The 21649-nt window shown below is 40.1% G+C and overlaps 1 protein-coding gene across 6 annotated transcripts in view; it reads right to left on the reverse strand.

Annotated features, from left to right (window-relative positions):
- Window positions 1–21649, reverse strand: part of erg (ETS transcription factor ERG) — a 129093-nt gene that overhangs the window by 43506 nt on the left and 63938 nt on the right. Inside the window, exon 1 of one of the 6 annotated variants that reach the window (XM_060908743.1) lies at window positions 12852–13001. The exons of the other annotated variants lie outside the window; for them this stretch is intronic. Coding sequence (XP_060764726.1) covers window positions 12852–12869 — 18 coding nt within the window. The 5' untranslated portion in view covers window positions 12870–13001. Of the gene's footprint in view, window positions 1–12851; window positions 13002–21649 lie in introns of those variants that run through there. 6 annotated transcript variants of the gene reach the window in all.

Genomic DNA, 21649 nt, shown 5'->3' on the forward strand with positions numbered 1-21649 from the left:
AATAACAGCGGCCTCTAGAGGCCAAAACAGTCCTAGTCCTAACAACCTGTCCACAACCTCAAACAGTCACACTCCAAACTCCACTGTGGCCAAGACCAAAGAGCTGTCAAAGGATACCAGAAACAAAATTGTAGACCTGCACCAGGCTGGGAAGACTGAATCTGCAATAGGTAAGCAGCTTGGTGTGAAGAAATCAACTGTGGGAGCAATTATTAGAAAATGGAAGACATACAAGACCACTGATAATCTCCCTTGATCTGGGGCTCCACACAAGATCTCACCCTGTGGGGTCAAAGTGATCACAAGAACGGTGAGCAAAAATCCCAGAACCACACGGGGGACCTAGTGAATGACCTGCAGAGAGCTGGGACCAAAGTAACAAAGGCTACCATCAGTAACACACTACGCCGCCAGGGACTCAAATCCTGCAGTGCCAGACGTGTCCCCCTGCTTAAGCCAGTACATGTACAGGCCCGTCTGAAATTTGCTAGAGAGCATTTGGATGATCCAGAAGAGGATTGGGAGAATGTCATATGGTCAGATGAAACCAAAATAGAACTTTTTGGTAAAAACTCAACTTGTCGTGTTTGGAGGAAAAAGAATGCTGAGTTGCATCCAAAGAACACCATACCTACTGTGAAGCATGGGGGTGGAAACATCATGCTTTGGGGCTGTTTTTCTGCAAAGGGACCAGGATGACTGATCCGTGTAAAGGAAAGAATGAATGGGGCCATGTATCGTGAGATTTTGAGTGAAAACCTCCTTCCATCAGCAAGGGCATTGAAGATGAAACGTGGCTGGGTCTTTCAGCATGACAATGATCCTAAACACACTGCCTGGGCAACGAAGGAGTGGCTTCGTAAGAAGCATTCCAAGGTCCTGGAGTGGCCTAGCCAGTCTCCAGATCTCAACCTCATAGAAAATCTTTGGAGGGAGTTGAAAGTCCGTGTTGCCCAGCGACAGCCCCAAAACATCACTGCTCTAGAGGAGATCTGCATGGAGGAATGGGCCAAAATACCAGCAACAGTGTGTGAAAACCTTGTGAAGACTTACAGAAAACGTTTGACCTCTGTCATTGCCAACAAAGGGTTTATAACAAAGTATTGAGATGAACTTTTGTTATTGACCAAATACTTATTTTCCACCATAATTTGCAAATAAATTCTTTAAAAATCAGACAATGTGATTTTCTGGATTTTTTTTCTCATTTTGTCATTTTGTCTCTCATAGTTGAGATGTACCTATGATGAAAATTACAGGCCTCTCTCATCTTTTTAAGTGGGAGAACTTGCACAATTGGTGACTGACTAAATACTTTTTTGCCCCACTGTATATATATATATATATATATATATATATATATATATATATATATATATAGTGGTGCTTGAAAGTTTGTGAACCCTTTAGAATTTTCTATATTTCTGCATAAATATGATCAAAAACATCATCAGATTTTCACACAAGTCCTAAAAGTAGATAAAGAGAACCCAGTTAAACAAATGAGACAAAAATATTATACTTGGTCATTTATTTATTGAGAAAAATGATCCAATATTACATATCTGTGAGTGGCAAAAGTATGTGAACCTTTGCTTTCAGTGTCTGGTGTGACCCTCTTGTGCAGCAATAACTGCAACTCAACGTTTGCGGTAACTGTTGATCAGTCCTGCACACTGGCTTGGAGGAATTTTAGCCCATTCCTCCGTACAGAACAGCTTCAACTCTGGGATGTTGGTGGGTTTCCTCACATGAACTGCTCACTTCAGGTCGTTCCACAACATTTCAATTGGATTAAGGTCAGGACTTTGACTTGGCCATTCCAAAACATTAACTTTATTCTTCTTTAATCATTCTTTGGTAGAATGACTTGTGTGCTTAGGGTCATTGTCTTGCTGCATGACTCATCTTCTCTTGAGATTCAGTTCATGGACAGATGTCCTGACATTTTCCTTTAGAATTCGCTGGTATAATTCAGAATTTATTGGTCCATTAATGATGGCAAGCCGTCCTTGCCCAGATGCAGCAAAACAGGCCCAAACCATGATACTACCACCACCATGTTTCACAGATGGGATAAGGTTCTTATGCTGGAATGCCGTGTTTTCCTTTCTCCAAATATAATGCTTCTCATTTAAACCAAAAATTTCTATTTTGATCTCATCCATCCACAAAACATTTTTCTAATAGCCTTCTGGCTTGTCCACATGATCTTTAGCAAACTGCAGATGAGCAGCAATGTTCTTTTGGAGAGCAGTGGCTTTCTCCTTGTAACCCTGCCATGCACACCATTGTTGTTCAGTGTTCTCCTGATGATGGACTCATGAACATTAACTTTAGCCAATGTGAGAGAGGCCTTCAGTTGCTTAGAAGTTACCCTGGGGTCCTTTGTGACCTCGCCGACTATTACACACCTTGCTCTTGGAGTGATCTTTGTTGGTTGACCACTCCTGGGGAGGGTAACAGTGGTCTTTAATCTCCTCCATTTGTACACAATCTGTCTGACTGTGGATTAGTGGAGTCCAAACTCTTTAGAGATGGTTTTGTAACCTTTTCCAGCCTGATGAGCATCAACAACGCTTTTTCTGAGGTCCTCAGAAATCTCCTTTGTTCATGCCATGATACACTTCCACAAACATGTGTTGTGAAGATCAGACTTTGATAGATCCCTGTTCTTTAAATAAAACAGGGTGCCCACTCACACCTGATTGTCATCCCATTGATTGAAAACACCTGACTCTAATTTCACCTTCAAATTAACTGCTAATCCTAGAGGTTCACATACTTTTGCCACTCACAGATATGTAATATTGGATCATTTTTCTCACTAAATAAATGACCAAGTATAATATTTTTGTCTCATTTGTTTAACTGGGTTCTCTTTATCTACTTTTAGGACTTGTGTGAAAATCTGATGATATTTTAGGTCATATTTATGCAGAAATATAGAAAATTCTAAAGGGTTCACAAACTTTCAAGCACCACTGTGTGTATATATATATATATATATATATATATATATATATATATATATATATATATATATATATTCAAAAGTCTTTGGCACTATTGAATAACACTCAACTACTCTTTCAACTACAACTTATTTACTTATTGAAGTAAATGTAACAGAGTAAATGTAGTGTGTTCCTCCACCTCTTTTATAGTTATACTACAGTCGTAACACAAATTCTCCAAAATGAAAGCTTCTCAAGCCCTGGCACCATGTCTGTGCTATAATTTAAGCAGGTCTGTGATCAGTGAGAGGACGAGGACGCCACGTTGTGAACCAGATTAAAGAACACCATAACAGTTCTCAGCTCACATCTCAGATGCAAAGGTCATTACTGCAGTGTTGGGCCAGAGCAAAGAGAGGCACCAGCTTGCACTCGCAGAAACCACATCCACCCATTTCCCACTGGCTCTGTGACTACACACTCAAACACCAAGTACGCACGCACACACTCACTTAATGTCCTACATCCAGCCTCACACTTCCTCTGTTTTTTATCTTATGGAACAACTCATCAGGGCAGCCACTACTGGAAACAACCATAAAGCTTGTCTCGACTGGAGCAGGATGGTTATGAGCAGATAAAATCTCAGCGCAAAATGTAGCGAGCTCTAAATTGCTCATAAGGTCTATGGAAAACATTTTGCCAGATCAAAAACGAAACAGCATTTGTTTTCATGTTTTCAGCCAATTACATTCCAAAGCATCCAATTTTAGTTTTCCATAATGGACAACTATAAAACACTGGAAAGCTGAGGATCTTTCAAACATTCTACTGTCAGCCATTTCACCAATCAGCAGAACGTCTTAGCATGAGGTTCTTAGCCCTTTAAAATGTCAGTTAAAGCACTAGGAAGCAGAGCACGGCTCAGTTTTCCTCTTCTATCCAACCTACCAAATCTATACACAGTTTTGCCTAAATCAACATTAAGAAGTTTCCTTTGATGGAAACATCATGACTCCTATAACGTAATCACATGAACCAACATAACATAGTTCATCTTCAGTAAATGAATAAAAAAATAAGCAAGGCTGAACAATGTGGAGACTCATAGTTTCTGTGTGTTTTTAAAGGAATGACTAACCTACGATGAAGCTAAAGAATTCAGTTCCAGCATTTAGTCTTGTAGATTTTCTCCACACATGGCAGCTCTGATCCCAAGCCAGTGTTCATATGTGCTCATATAATTGTGTTGACTAGGATAATCACAAAGTGATGATTTTGGGTGGCAGGTTTGCTTTCTAATCGCAGTGAGCTTGGAAGCTCATTCATGCTGAAAGCAGCAGCAGTCAGGAAATATTCTGTTAGCCCTTCCTGCATCAGCGCTCCAGATAGTGAGGATAATGGAAAAGAGGAAAAGCCTATCCATCCACATTCTAATTGTGATATGGCCATGGAGAGAGAGAGGGAGAGAGAGGTGGAGGTAGATGACGCATTGTCATTAACACCATAGGCTTAGGAGGCCATTAACCTCTAAAAAAGGTCAGCAAAGTGCCCATGCCCTTACATTTCCCCAAATCAGCAACTCACAGACACTGTTGTTTTCATAGCCTCTCCCTCAGTCTGCACTCAACCACTCATTTTTCATTCTTTTCTTTCTCATTCACTCATTCAACTACTCATTCTTCATTCTGTCTCACTCACTCGCTCACTCACACACTCACTCACTCACACACTCAACCTTCATTATGTTCTCTCTCTCTCGCTCACTCACTCACTCACTCACTCACTCTTCATTCTTTCCCACTCACTCACTCACTCACTCACTCACTCACTCACTCACTCACTCACTCACTCACATTCTGTTCTCTCTCTCTCACTCACTCACACACTCAACCACTCAACCTTCACTTTGTTCTCACTCACTCACTCACTGACTCACTCATTCTTCATTCTTTCCCACTCACTCACTCACTCACTCACTCACTCACTCACTCACTCACTCACTCTTCATTCTTTCCCACTTACTCACTCCACTCATTCATCACACCACACACTCACTCACTCACTCACTCACTCACTCACTCACCTTCAATCTTCCTACTCACCTCACTCACTCACTCACTCACTCACTCTTCATTCTTTCCTACTCACTCACTCACTCACTCACTCACTCACTCACTCCACACTCTTCATTTCCCACTCACTCACTCATTCTTCATCTTCACTCACCACTCACTCACTCACTCACTCACTCACTCACTCACTCTTCATTCTTTCCCACTCACTCACTCATTCTTCATTCTCACTCACTCACTCACTCACTCACTCACTCACTCACTCACTCTTAATTCTTTCCCACTCACTCACTCACTCACTCACTCACTCACTCACTCACTCACTCACTCTTCCCACTCACTCACTCTTCATTCTTTCCCACTCACTCATTCTTCATTCTTTCCCACTCACTCACTCACTCACTCACTCACTCACTCACTCACTCTCACTCTTCATTCTTTCCCACTTACTCACTCATTCTTCATTTTTTCCCACTCACTCATGCACTCACTCCTTCTTAATTCTTTCCTCACTCACTCACTCACTCACTCACTCACTCACTCACTCACTCACTCTTCATTCTTCATTCTTACTCACTCACTCACTCACTCACTCACTCACACTCACTCACTCTTCATTCTTTCCCACTCACTCACTCATTCTTCATTCTCACTCACTCACTCACTCACTCACTCACTCACTCTTCATTCTTTCCCACTCACTCATTCTTCATTCTTTCTCACTCACTCACTCACTCACTCACTCACTCACAATTCTTTCCCACTCACTCACTCACTCACTCACTCACTCACTCACTCACTCACTCTTCCCACTCACTCACTCTTCATTCTTTCCCACTCACTCATTCTTCATTCTTTCCCACTCACTCACTCACTCACTCACTCACTCACTCACTCACTCACTCACTCTTCATTCTTTCCCACTTACTCACTCACTCTTCATTCTCACTCACTCACTCACTCACTCACTCACTCACTCACTCACTCACTCACTCTTCATTCTTTCCTACTCACTCACTCACTCACTCACTCACTCACTCACTCACTCACTCAATCTTCATTCCTTCTCATTCACTCACTTATGTATTCACTCATTCACACAATCACTCTCTCACTCACTCATTCTTCATTCTTTCCCACTCACTCACACACTCACCCTCTCACTCACTCACTCACCCTCTCACTCATTCACCCACTCACTTTTCATTCTTTCCCTCCCACGCCTTCATCATTCGTTCCCACTCACTCACTCACTCACTCACTCACTCACTCACTCACTCACTCACTCATTCCTCCCCACTCACTCACTCACTCACTCACTCACTCACTCACTCACTCTTCATTCTTTCCCACTCACTCACTCTTCATTCTTTCCCACTCACTCATTCTTCATTCTTTCCCATTCACTCACTCACTCACTCACTCACTCACTCACTCACTCACTCACTCACTCACTCTTAATGCTTTCCCACTCACTCACTCACTCACTCACTCACTCACTCACTCACTCACTCTTCATTCTTTCCCACTTACTCACTCACTCTTCATTCTCACTCACTCACTCACTCACTCACTCACTCACTCACTCACTCACTCACTCATTCCTCCCCACTCACTCACTCACTCACTCACTCACTCACTCTTCATTCTTTCCCACTCACTCACTCTTCATTCTTTCCCACTCACTCATTCTTCATTCTTTCCCATTCACTCACTCACTCACTCACTCACTCACTCACTCACTCACTCTTAATGCTTTCCCACTCACTCACTCACTCACTCACTCACTCACTCACTCTTCATTCTTTCCCACTTACTCACTCACTCTTCATTCTCACTCACTCACTCACTCACTCACTCACTCACTCACTCTTCATTCTTTCCCACTCACTCACTCACTCACTCACTCACTCACTCACTCACTCACTCACTCTTCATTCTTTCCTACTCACTCACTCACTCACTCACTCACTCACTCACTCACTCACTCACTCACTCACTCAATCTTCATTCCTTCTCATTCACTCACTTATGTATTCACTCATTCACACAATCACTCTCTCACTCACTCATTCTTCATTCTTTCCCACTCACTCACACACTCACCCTCTCACTCACTCACCCTCTCACTCATTCACCCACTCACTTTTCATCCTTTCCCTCTCACACCTTCATCATTCTTTCCCACTCACTCACTCATTCCTCCCCATTTACTCACTCACTCACTCACTCACTCACTCACTCACTCACTCACTCACTCACTCACTCACTCACTCTTCCTATTTTCCCACTCACTCTTGACACTTTCCCACTCACTCACTCACCTCCCTCAAACTCTTGCACAGTCCTTCACCCTCTTTCCCTTTCTGATACACCTCCTGTTCTCCCCAAACACTGAATCTGTCTCACTTCTTTTTCCCTCAGTAACTCAGTCTTTCAACTACTTTGCCTCATATTTCACTTCCCTAACCTCCACTCCACTCATAAACCTCATTCTCTCACTCATCTTACTCCTTTCTTTCCCAACCTGACTCCTTGACTCTCACTCCATCAGCAGAGATAAAGAGAGGTAAGACAGAGACACTAAAATTAAAACACAAAAAAGTGTTAGAGTGAAATGTGTTATGCATTTTAATGTGCTACATAGCTATAATGATACAACTTTTTATCCAAAAGCTCAGTCTGGAATGTCATATTCATCATCTGCTGCAGGAACATTGGTCACATGCAACTTAACCTTCATCACCTGATCACAACAAACATCATGCAATAATTCCACAATGGCAAAACCGGGAAATATTTACTATAACTATTTCAATTAAATCCTTTTTCTTTTGCTTTATCATCTCATCCTCCAAGTATTTAACCAGTAACCATTACTACAGGATCAGCAAAACTCCACAACACTTGTCATATCGGGAAAAAACTGTGTCAGCAGAGTATTTGAGAGAGAACTATGAATTATTGCATATTCCAAAAATTTCCACTGCAGTTTACGGTAGGATGTAAAAAAAAAAAAGAATGTGTCGAAAACACTTAGTGCTCTGCCAGGAATTGTATGGAATTCATATTCATCAAAAACCAATACAATTCTACATTAATAGATGTTAAAGTTATGTAGGAGTCAGTTTGTTCTTATTTATTAAAAGCAACGGAAGCATTATATCATAACTATTATGTACAACTAAGAAATAAGTCAATATCGGGTGCTAGTTGTTAAGAGGTGATACTTGTTATCCTGTGTGTTTAGACCATGCATTTGTTAAATGTTAATAACTGAATAATGTGATATATGACAAACAATATGGCAACAGAATATTTAGATATAATTACACAAAGGCTTTCAGAAAATTAAAGACAACTACTATACCACTATATATATATATATATATATATATATATATATATATATATATAGAGAGAGAGAGAGAGAGAGAGAGAGAGAGGATATTACACAGGTGTGCAAAGATATGAAGTTTATCTTCGAGCAGTGAATATATTCACGAGTGAGTGATATGAATGAGTGAAAATACTTTTCAACACAAGCAGATAAACTTCATATCTTCGCACCACTCTGTAATGTTCTTTATATTATATGGACACATCCAAAAAAAAACCCCGCAACTTAATCAAAAGAATTTTCATTTTGAACCAGTTTGCCATTTTCACAACGTGCGTCAAGTTAACCGGAAAACATTGGGAATGATGTCATCGGAGTTAAATATTGGGAATTATTATACATACAGCCACTTTTTCCATGGAATAAAAACATGTATTCTATTCCCTTCTAGTTGGTTTATTGATGGCATGCAATATTGTTATCATCTCGTTTATCCTCCATGTATTACGCCACTCTCCCCAATGGAGAATGAGTGTGCAGTATTGTTACAATATTGCACGTTGTCAAGACAACACGACGTCAACATGTCAGAGTTCATGTGAAGATCCAATGACAAAACTTTTCTGCTGCGCATGAGCAGGATCATTTCTTTGTCCACTGGGAAAGAGAGAAGACAAGGCTAATCCAGTGCTACTGCGAGGATTAGCTTTGCTATAATTAAGCACTAAATAAATAAACTGAAAACTGAAACCGAAGATGCGCTGAACACCCAAAAGGCTACCAGAACTTCATTATATATTCTTCACACATATTTACAAGAGAAAAACATACCAACGGACATCGAAAAACTGGAAAAGAGACACATCGGAGATGTAAAACTTCTGCGCCAGCGAATGACTGTGACAGTTCGTAAACAAACATGGCCATGGAGGTTTGCTTCATTAAAAGCGGAAGATTTTGAGAGAATTTTGGCTGCCAGATCGCTCCATTGTGTGTAGTTGTTGATGCTGATTTTAAAAGTAACTAAGTAAATTACACAGGGAAAATAATAATAATATTCAGCTTGACTGTGCTAGCATTGGCCTTTGCCAACACTACACCGGCTGGAAGGTAAATGGACTGCCGTGCTAACAACACTGATGCCCCTTTTCCACCAAAGCAGTTCCAGGGCTGGTTCGGGGCCAGTGCTTAGTTTGGAACCGGGTTTTCTGTTTCCACTGACAAAGAACTGGCTCTGGGGCCAGAAAAACTGGTTCCAGGCTAGCACCAACTCTCTGCTGGGCCAGAGGAAAGAACTGCTTACGTCAGCGGGGGGGCGGAGTTGTTAAGACCAACAACAATAACAAGACCGCGAAAGATCACCATTTTTAAGTGACGAGAAGCAGCAGCTGTACAAACGCGAAGTCATCCATTATTATTGTTGCTGTTGCCGCTGCTGCTTCTTCCGTGTTGTTTTTGCTTCGATATTCGCGCCAAGGTTTATGTAAACGTAGCGACGTAACTGACGTATACAGCAACGTAACTGACGTATACAGCGACGTAATGACGTATACAGCGACGTAATGACGTGGCTCCGCTTAGCACCGCGAGCTATGGAAAAGCAAACTGGTTCTCAGCTGGCTCGCAAGTTGAACGAGTTGTGAACCAGCACCAGCCCTGGCCCCGAACCAGCCCTGGAACTGATTTGGTGGAAAAGGGGTAACAGTTCGCTAACGCTACTGCTGCTATGCCAGCTGGATGCTAACTGGACTGCCACGCTAACCGCATCAAGTCGCAGGTAAGCTAGCATTGGCCTTCGAGAATGCTGATATGAAGAGTGTGTGCATGTATAATAATAATAATAATAATAATAATAATAATAATAATAATAATAATAATAATATTGGCTGGCTTTGTTTCGTGGTCTATCAGATATTTTCCATTCAGCTACTTGTCTTCAACTCGTTCAATATCATGCTAGCTGAATGGAATATATCTGATATACCACGAGAAAAAGCCAGCCAATATTATTTAAATATGTCACTCAGATCCATGAAGTATTTCATGTAAAAAACGTGAGTTTTTCAACACAAGAAGATAAACTTCATATCTTCAAGCCAATGTCTGATTTTCTTTTTATTATACTGACAAATTCACCAACAAAAAGTGCCCAAATTTATCAAAACAATTCATCGATTTCCTCACGAGTAATATATATTTTTATATTTTTTAACATAAGATTTATGCCATGGTTTTGGTTCTCCATGTCCCAGATGTAACTCGTATGAAAAATACGAGTGGTGTATTTCCCAATAAAACAATCGCGTCCATATTATACATATGCGTTCATAATTTATTTCTAAGAAATTCTGAAATCCCAAACAATTCCTCAATCCTTAAAAGGATGAGTGGATATAGTGGATTACTTTATGAATATGATCAAGCTCTCATTCACTGCAGACTAACAGGAATAATATTTACAACAAAACTGAGCCAAAGGATTACCATTTTGGCTTGAGCTCCCACTAAACACGTAAACATGTCACATTATCTAATGTATTAAGAAAGAGCTGAGGAAGAGATACTGATGATCTTCTCATGTGATAACCTGTATCTAAACGCAGACTATCTGGTGTAGAGACTGTTATGAGTGATGCAGCGGGGCAGTAAGCAAAGACTCCTGATGAGTTTACCAAAAAAGTATTTGCGTAAGATATACATAGAGAACACCGTACATACTCAGTTCTGCCTAAACAATTAGTTGAGTCCAAAACATTATACATGCTCTCCACTCTACAAACAGTTCTTCTTCATACTCTGCTGCTACAAAACATAAATATATCCACGAATATACACTACATAAATATATCCACGAATATACACTATCACTTGACTGTCATTAGGAGGTATCATGTGTTATGTATTAAATGAAGTATTTAGAACAATATGGAGGTGCAAATATTTCTGTACTTGCTAAAGGTAACGAATGAATAATTACAGATCTGTACCAACAAAAGTGTAATTGATTCTGCATCTTCTGTAATTAACTAGGTATCTAATGACTTTCCCCAAATTTGGGGCTCATATTTGCCTCAACAGAAGGAAAAAAAAACAACACCCTATGTCACATAGGTGCATTACTATGGGTGATAAAGTGAATACAGTGTGCAAGACTCCAGCTACTGTGCAGTCAATTTTAGGTACACAACCTGACTATGTGGTAACACAATATGTTGAGCAGTAAGTACATAGCATTGGGGACAGTAATTTGGGGTTGATAACGACAAAAAACATTGCATCAAATTCCTAAATTATTCCTAAGTTACATTCAATTAGTACGTTAAATAATATAATATGAAGAAATGCTATTGCTTTCATGCTACACAAATTTGTAACCTGTTTCTATGGCGACTGCTTAAACTTAAGCATGTAGATATAATGCAGGTAATTAACTTATAAGAATCTGGACATACATATCGAGTGCACCGTAATAAAATGATCTGATAATTATTCAAGGATGTCATAAAATTAAAATTTTCGGAGCAATTTTTGCAGTATATGTGTTTGTGATTGCATCCTGAATTACAACAAGCTCAGTCAGTGTTTAAATGATCGTTAACATGAATGCGTTCAGATATCATCTTCAACAATTTGTAAACGCTCTTAAAAGCTTGGGTTGATTTCAGCACAGTAAATATAAGAATTAGATTTGGAGTAAAATGTCCAATGCGTGTATTTGTCTTATTGGATGTGCAGTTATCCATAAGTATGAGGCGTGTATTAAAGGACAGTTCTTTATTGACATTTTAAAACATCATGGAGTTCATACAAATGTTTTGGATCTATCGATACAGTGTTTAAGTGAAGTATTATAAAGTAATTCAGGTAAAATAGGAATAAACTATAAGGTACTTATAAAGCCTCTATTCAATCTAGTAATCATTTGCATATAGTAAATTTAACACTACTGAATTCCAAGATGACATTTAAAAAAAAATCCTGTAATACATTCCTTCGATGGCTAACACCATACAGCTAAACACGCAATCTTAATTTCACCTAAAAGCAACTTTGGTTTAAAATCAATTTCAAGTGACATAAAGAGAGTGTTAAAGCACAAGTCAAATATCCCAAATGTTCGACGTTTCTGCCCGGAGTCTATTTTGTCCTTTGTTTATTCATATATTCAATATTCCACCTTAAGGATGGAAAATCTTCACTTCCAAAATTTAACAGAGAAATTACGTTTGCTTTTTTTTTTCGTGTTGACCCATCTGTAGATGAATTTTCAGTATACACCGTGGTTGTTGCTCTTTTGTCAGTATACGCTGCAGACAGTCAGAATAGGAAAAAGGAAATTTACAAAGCAGCAAAAAGGAAATCTTGTTGCAGTGCCATGGCAAAAAGGGTGTTACCCCCTCCTGCTCAAATCTGTTCTTTGAACAACAAAAGCGATTTTAAAAATCTGATTTTTTTAAGTCACGTAATTTCAAAACTTACCTTGATAGTGCTCGCCATTGTAGCACAGGACTATATAGTCCTGTATTTTAAAAAAAAAAAGAAATTTCAGTTGCAATATGTATGTGTGAGGTTTTTTTTCTGGCGATGAGTGTGTTAAGTTGAGGTTCCACTGAGCAGTGTTTGGAGCGGATGAGATTGTGTTAACGCTGGAAGTGAAGTCAACCAATAGCAGGAAGAGCTTTCTATTGGTTCTGGCCGACGCAGCTCGAAGAAACAGGATATTTGGGAGAGGGGAGATAAGAAGGTCTGAAACAATGTTGGTATCCTGTAAACCATGCATGTGGTTACTTTAAGAGACAAAGCAAAACCTACGTTCACTTCACCTACAGTGGGGTGTCCTCGAGAAAGGGCGTCCCTGATCGTGTGATTGTCTATTACAGTGGTGCTTGAAATTTGTGAACCCTTTAGAATTTTCTATATTTCTGCATAAATATGACCTAAAACATCATCAGATTTTCACACAAGTCCTAAAAGTAGATAAAGACAAACCCAGTTAAACAAATGAGACAAAAATATTATACTTGGTCATTTATTTATTGAGGAAAATGATCCAATATTACATATCTGTGAGTGGCAAAAGTATGTGAACATTTGCTTTCAGTATCTGGTGTGACCTCCTTGTGCAGCAATAACTGCAACTAAATGTTTCCGGTAAGTGTTGATCAGTCCTGCACACCGGCTTGGAGGAATTTTAGCCCATTCCTCCGTACAGAACAGCTTCACCTCTGGGATGTTGGTGGGTTTCCTCACATGAACTGCTCGCTTCAGGTCCTTCCACAACATTTCGATTGGATTAAGGTCAGGACTTTGACTTGGCCATTCCAAAACATTAACTTTATTCTTCTTTGATCACTCTTTGGTAGAACGACTTGTGTGCTTAGAGTCGTTGTCTTGCTGCATGACCCACCTTCTCTTGAGATTCAGTTCATGGACAGATGTCCTGACATTTTCCTTTATAATTCGCTGGTATAATTCAGAATTCATTGTTCCATCAATGATGGCAAGCCGTCCTGGCCCAGATGCAGCAAAACAGGCCCAAACCATGATACTACCACCACCATGTTTCACAGATGGGATAAGGTTCTTGTGCTGGAATGCAGTGTTTTCCTTTCTCCAAGCATAACACTTCTTATTTAAACCAAAAAGTTCTATTTTGGTCTCATCCGTCCACAGAACATTTTTCGAATAGCCTTCTGGCTTGTCCACATGATCTTTAGCAAACTGCAGACGAGCAGCAATGTTCTTTTTGGAGAGCAGTGGCTTTCTCCTTGCAACCCTGCCATGCACACCATTGTTGTTCAGTGTTCTCCTGATGGTGGACTCATGAACATTAACATTAGCCAATGTGAGAGAGGCCTTCAGTTGCTTAGAAGTTACCCTGGGGTCCTTTGTGACCTCACCGACTATTACACGCCTTGCTCTTGGAGTGATCTTTGTTGGTCGACCACTCCTGGGGGAGGGTAACAATGGTCTTGAATTTCCTCCATTTGTGCACAATCTGTCTGATTGTGGATTGCTGGAGTCCAAACTCTTTAGAGATGGTTTTGTAACCTTTTCCAGCCTGATGAGCATCAACAACACTTTTTCTGAGGTCCTCAGAAATCTCCTTTGTTCGTGCCATGATACACTTCCACAAACATGTGTTGTGAAGATCAGACTTTGATAGATCCCTGTTCTTTAAATAAAACAGGGTGCCCACTCACACCTGATTGTCATCCTGTTGATTGAAAACACCTGACTCTAATTTCACCTTCAAATTAACTGCTAATCCTAGAGGTTCACATACTTTTGCCACTCACGGATATGTAATATTGGATCATTTTCCTCAATAAATAAATGACCAAGTATAATATTTTTGTCTCATTTGTTTAACTGGGTTCTCTTTATCTACTTTTAGGACTTGTGTGAAAATCTGTTGATGTTTTAGGTCATATTTATGCAGAAATATAGAAAATTCTAAAGGGTTCACAAACTTTCAAGCACTACTGTAGATGTTACGGTTTCGCCCTCGGCAACAGTTTTCAATCTATAAATATGGCAAACATAATAGCAATAAGGTTGGAGTGGAGAAACTTGGGTATAATGACAATATCCTGGTTAGGTATTTTGAGTTTAAAAAGTAACCAAATATGATCTGTGATCTGACTGCTTATCACACTTTAAAGTGTCTGTTAAGTAATACCGTAGGTTATGGAAGGTTATAAAACTGCAGAAGTAAATGTTGTAAAGGTCAGGAAGAGGAACAGGGGGAGGAAATTGGGAAAGCAAATGGGCAGAGGGGAAAAAAGGAAAAATGAAAGGGAGCAGAAAAATAGAGCAAATATTTATAAAAAAAATCAGCTATACCATGAAATACCACAGGAAAATTATGGAAGGAAAAAACATAGTTACCATAAAGTAATCCTAATAATAATAGCATTGCACAGTCTAGTTAATTGCTATAAGGTATTGTGTCTATTACACTTTACTGTACTGTATTACGTACTATACAATGTACTAAAAGTGTTGATGCATGAAATGGAAAAGAGACAGAAAGACAGAAAGACCCGTTACAGGCAGGATACAGATGTGATGATTATATAGTGAGGATTTGTCAGAGTTACAGGCAGGGCTGGGGGAACAATTAAGTAATACTGTAGACAGGGAGGGAGAGAGACATTTTATAGATGGATATTCTTCTTACAAATAAAAACAATTCTGATTCAGATGTCCTCCATCATACCAAACCTGAACAACTCGACCAAGCGCTAAACTGCTTACTAGAGTGGTGCTTGAAAGTTTGTGAACCCTTTAGAATTTTCTATATTTCTGCATAAATATGACCTAAAACATCATCAGATTTTCACACAAGTCCAAAAAGTAAATGAAGAGAACCCAGTTAAACAAATGAGACAAAAATATTATACTTGGTCATTTATTTATTGAGGAAAATGATCCAGTATTACATATCTGTGAGTGGGAAAAGTATGTGAACCTTTGCTTTCAGTAGCTGGTGTGACCCTCTTGTGCAGCAATAACTGCAACTAAATGTTTCCGGTCACTGTTGATCAGTCCTGCACACTGGCTTGGAGGAATTTTAGCCCATTCCTCCGTACAGAACAGCTTCAACTCTGGGATGTTGGTGGATTTCCTCACATGAACTGCTCGCTTCAGGTCCTTCCACAACATTTCGATTGGATTAAGGTCAGGACTTTGACTTGGCCATTCCAAAACATTAACTTTATTCTTCTTTAACCATTCTTTGGTAGAACGACTTGTGTGCTTAGGGTCGTTGTCTTGCTGCATGACCCACCTTCTCTTGAGATTCAGTTCATGGACAGATGTCCTGACATTTTCCTTTATAATTCGCTGGCATAATTCAGAATTCATTGTTCCATCAATGATGGCAAGCCATCCTGGCTCAGATGCAGCAAAACAGGCCCAAACCATGATACTACCACCACCATGTTTCACAGATGGGATAAGGTTCTTATGCTGGAATGCAGTGTTTTCCTTTCTCCAAACATAACGCTTCTCATTTAAACCAGAAAATTCTATTTTGGTCTCATCCGTCCACAAAACATTTTTCCAATAGCCTTCTGGCTTGTCCACGTGATCCTTAGCAAACTGCAGACGAGCAGCAATGTTCTTTTTGGAGAGCAGTGGCTTTCTCCTTGCAACCCTGCCATGCACACCATTGTTGCTCAGTGTTCACCTGATGGTGGACTCATGAACATTAACATTAGCCAATATGAGAGAGGCCTTCAGTTGCTTAGAAGTTACGGTGGGGTCCTTCGTGACCTCGCCGACTATTACACGCCTTGCTCTTGGAGTGCTCTTTGTTGGTCGACCACTCCTGGGGAGGGTAATAATGGTCTTGAAGTTCCTCCATTTGTACACAATCTGTCTGACTGTGGATTGGTGGAGTCCAAACTCTTTAGAGATGGTTTTGTAACCTTTTCCAGCCTGATGAGCATCAACAACGCTTTTTCTGAGGTCCTCAGAAATCTCCTTTGTTTGTGCCATGATACACTTCCACAAACATGTGTTGTGAAGATCAGACTTTGATAGGTCCCTGTTCTTTAAATAAAACAGGGCGCCCACTCACACCTGATTGTCATCCCATTGATTGAAAACACCTGACTCTAATTTCACCTTCTAATTTTAACTGCTAATCCTAGAGGTTCACATACTTTTTCCACCCATAGATATGTAATATTGGATCGTTTTCCTCAATAAATAAATGACCAAGTATAATATTTTTGTCTCATTTGTTTAACTGGGTTCTCTTTATTTACTTTTAGGACTTGTGTGAAAATCTGATGATGTTTTAGGTCATATTTATGCAGAAATATAGAACATTCTAAAGGGTTCACAAACTTTCAAGCACCACTGTATATGTAATAGAGCTGCCATTAGACAACAACACACACACAACATCAAAAGTGACCTTGTGTATATGTGAGTATGGGTACTGTAATGATGTTACAGTTTTTTTTTTTTGTGTGTGTGTGTGTGTGCGTGTGTGCGTGCGCATGTTCTCAGCAGTGTGTTGATGCTCGTGTACGCAGTGGTGCGTTTCTGGGCTGCAGATGGTATTGTGTAATGGCAGTTGCTTTGAGGAAGTTATGAAGTTACAAGAGGAGTTTAAAACATTTTGTAAGCAGTTAGTGACAAAAACATTTTTATTTGGTTCAAACTGTCTCCCTAGTTTCAAAAGGACAAAATGTAAACCTAATGGAACATTCATTAATAATTACACTGTAATCATACAACCCCTACGACTTAGTTTGAACTTCAAAAATACAATTCCCTAATGCTCTGACAAGATTACATCAAAAGGATTTCAACATATTTGATAGTTGGGAACAAGGCAAGAAATATTGCAAGAATGTTAATTCTGCAACAACATGAGAGCAATATGATGCAAAATAAGGGGGAAAAATCCCCGCAGTTTGAACACAGACTTCCAACATAAGTGAATGCAAAAAGAAAGAAAAAATCTTTGTAAAAATTTATCATGGAAAGCATAATTTCTTGTCATTTGGTAAACAGTTCTGTATGACTAACCATAGAATCTAACAAATCAAATAAATTGAAATTATTATATTCTATAAAGTCTAATAATGCCTAAAAGTCCAGTAAATTAGTATAATAAAAACAAGAGTCATCAGGAGATGACGTATCCCCCGGCCCCCACATGAAACCCCACTCCAAAGTTTCCTAAGCTGAATTGGTTGCCATTTCAGAAAAAATAAAAATGACAGGAATCCCAAAATGTCAAAAGGCACAACTCCTCTAGTCACTTAATATCACTGTCAGGTTTCGTGAAAAAAATTCCTAATAGTTTTTGAGTTATGCTCCAGAAACAAAAATGTTTACAGACGGACAGAGCGATAGCTATAATCCCCCCGCATTATATGCCTGGGGGATAAAAATGTATCAGAAGTTAAACTCGACCCCCTATTCCCACGAAGCAAAATTCACTTTTGTTTGCACAAATAATAACCTATGTATAATCATTAAACAACTTTAATTAATGACAACTGATCAAATTAACCAAATATTCCTGTCAGTAACAGTGTTGACAGTGCCAGCTTGAAACAGCCTCCAAACATGGCCACTCTAAACTACAATTCCCAAGAATCTCAGCACCCCCTGTCTCCTGCATATTAATTACACATGCCTCTCATTTCCTCGTCAATTAGCTCCATGACTTAAACCCCTTTCTTACTCACTCCAGTTGCGAAGTATCGTTCAGTGTTTCTCTCCTGTCGTACCAAGCCATTTACTTTCTGCCTGTCTTCTTGATATCTCGACTTTGTTTAAGTTCTTTTCGACCTCATCTTCTCTCCTCATCTACGCTGCTCTGTTTGCCAATCGACCGACCCCTGCCTGTTACTCTGACTACGATTCTGGTCCTCCAATTTGGCCTTGTTTCCAGTTTGCTTCACCTGCTCTCCCCTGCACCTGCATCCGTAAGTGCCTGCATTCTGACAATTCCCAGGACCGATCAGCAAGTCCAGATTTATATTTTCATCACTTCATACAAACTGCATTTCCAGAAAAGTTGCCATATTTTCCAAAATGCAATAAAAACAAAAATCTGTCATTTGTTAATTCACGTGAACCTTTATTTAACTGACAAAAGTTCAAAGAAAAGATTTTCACTAGTTTTACTGACCAACTTAATTGCATTTTGTAAATATAATGAAGTTAGAATTTGATGCCTACAACACACGCAAAAAAGTTGGGACAGAGGCAAAATAAGACTGAAAAGTTTATAGGATATTCAAATAACACCATTTTGGAAGATTCCACAATAAGCAGGTTAAGGTAACAGGTGAGGGGATCATGATTGGGTATCAAAGGAGAATGTACCAAAGGCTCAGTCTTTGCAAGCAAGGATGGGCTGTGGCTCAGGCCTCTGTGCCAAAATTCGTGAGAGAATTGTTAGTCAATTCAAAAAGAACATTTCTCAATGCAAGGTTACAGAGAATTTAGGTCTTTCAAAATGTGCAGGACATAATATTGAGAAAAGATTCAGGGAATTCGGAGACAGTGCATAAAGGGCAAGGTGGGAAACCACAGTTGAATGACCTTCAAGCCCTCAGGCAGCACTGCCTGAGAAACTGTCATGCTAATGTGACAAACATAGCCACATGGACTCAGGAGTATTTCGGAAAACCATAGTCACTTCACACAGTTTGCTGTTGCATCCAGAAATGCAACCTGAAACTGTAACTTTTTACCTCTTAATGACGACATATGACGCCAGCATGTATATCCCATAATGACGACATTTGATGACTCTGAATTTGCCTCTACATACGTAGAGTGAAACAAGCTTTCTGATTGAAAGTTGCAGTAATCATTTATTGTACACCACTTGACATGAATTCTTCATGTAAAATGTGAAGATTGGTTTTCACACAGGTATTACTCACCTTTCAGACACTACCTATGAGTTGGTGAATGTTGAAACATAACTTTATGAGTGATTTTTGTATTCTGTGTCATGCCCTCTTTTCAAAAATGTATGATATGTCATGATTGTTTCAACATAATGAAGGAGAAAACTGATATGAACAAAACCTTGTCTTTAGACTTTTTTCCTTGTACATATGTTCTAAGGGTGAACAGTATATACATATACAAGGGTGGCTGTAGCAACTGCTTTAAGGGGTAAAGAGTTAAAACTGTAGGAAGCCATGGCTTAATGGTTAGAGAAGCAGTTTTAGGACCAAAAGGTTGCTGGTTTGATTCCCTGGACCAGCAGGAATGGCTTGAGCAAGGCGTCTAACCCCCAACTGCTCCTGAAGTATGTTGTACACCATTGCCCTGGATAAGAGCATCTGCTAAATTCTGTTAATATAATATTCCACATTTCAGCTTGCTTTCAGGAAAACCAGATTTCAAGTTCTCCATGCCAAAGGTGAACACGACCATCCAGTTTGTTATCTGAGAAAGGTGCAAAAGCCAGCATCTGTGATGGTATGGGGTGCATCAGTGCATGGGTGACTTGCATGTGTGTGAAGGTACCATTGATATATTTGGATTTTAGAAAGACATATTCATCAAGGCAACATCTCTTCCTGGGAAGTCCATGCTTATTTCAGCAAGACAATGTCAGCCCTTATTTGTTCGACACAGGCTGCAACAGTGTGACTTTGTAGACACAGAGTGCGTGTGCTTGACTGGCCTGCTGCCAGTCCAGATCTGACTCCCACTGAGAATGTGTGGTGCATCTGTTATGGGTGACAAGATGGTTCTCAGATGGTTCAGTTCCGCTGGATCCATGTTGGCCAGAACGTACTGTTATGGGTAATGAGATGTGGTGAGTAGGATCCAAAAGCAAAAACACAAACCAGAAAAATCCAATGAATAAAAAAAAGATTTAAAGTCCAAGAGAATAAATTAACAAAAATAGCAAAAATAGTCCAGACAAAAAAAAACTGTAAACAAAAAACATAGCACAAAAACATGAAAAAATGGCAAGACGAGAGTGCAAAAACTGTGGCAAAGAATAGGCAAAAACAGAGAGCAAAAATCCAGGAAGCAAAATGGCACAGAGACGACGTGAGAAACAGACAAGACGTTCTGACAAAGTCCCCTTCTGAGAACGGCCTATTTATACACAGCAGAGCAGACCAGGAAGTGAATGCTGGCAAGATGGAAGTCCCGTCCTGGATCCGGATTGCGCTGAGTTGGGAGATAATAAATCTCCGGAGTGGAAGTCCGGGGTGGACTATGACAGTACCCCCCCCCCCCCCCCCCCCCAACGAGCGCCTCCAGGCGCTTCAGGAAGAGCATCAGGGTGTTGCTGGTGGAACTCCGTGATAAGTGTTGGGTCCAGTATGAACCTGGCAGGGACCCAACTTCTCTCCTCGGGACCATAACCCTCCCAGTCCACCAGGTACTGGAGACCTCTGCCTCGCCGCCACACCTTCAGCAGTTTCTTGACCATGTAGGCCTCGCCACCATCGATGAGCCTGGGAGGAGGAGGGGGTTTGGAGGGTGAGAACAAAGGACTGGAAACCAGAGGTTTAAGCTGTGATACATGAAAGGTAGGGTGAACACGTCGCATGGTGAGTGGTAATGCCAGTCTAACAGAAATGGGTTGATTACCTTCTTGATGAGGAAGGGTCCAAGGAACCTGGGTGCCAGCTTGCGAGAGACGGCCCTAAGTGGCAGGTGGTGTGTGGAGAGCATAACTCGTTGACCCACTCGGTAGGTGGGTGCCTTGGAGCAATGTTTGTTGGCCTGCTTCTTGGATGCGAGTGCGGAGCAAATGAGTC

This window comes from Neoarius graeffei, chromosome 25, assembly GCF_027579695.1.
Source record: "Neoarius graeffei isolate fNeoGra1 chromosome 25, fNeoGra1.pri, whole genome shotgun sequence".
In the NCBI taxonomy this organism is placed as follows: Eukaryota; Metazoa; Chordata; class Actinopteri; order Siluriformes; family Ariidae; genus Neoarius; species Neoarius graeffei.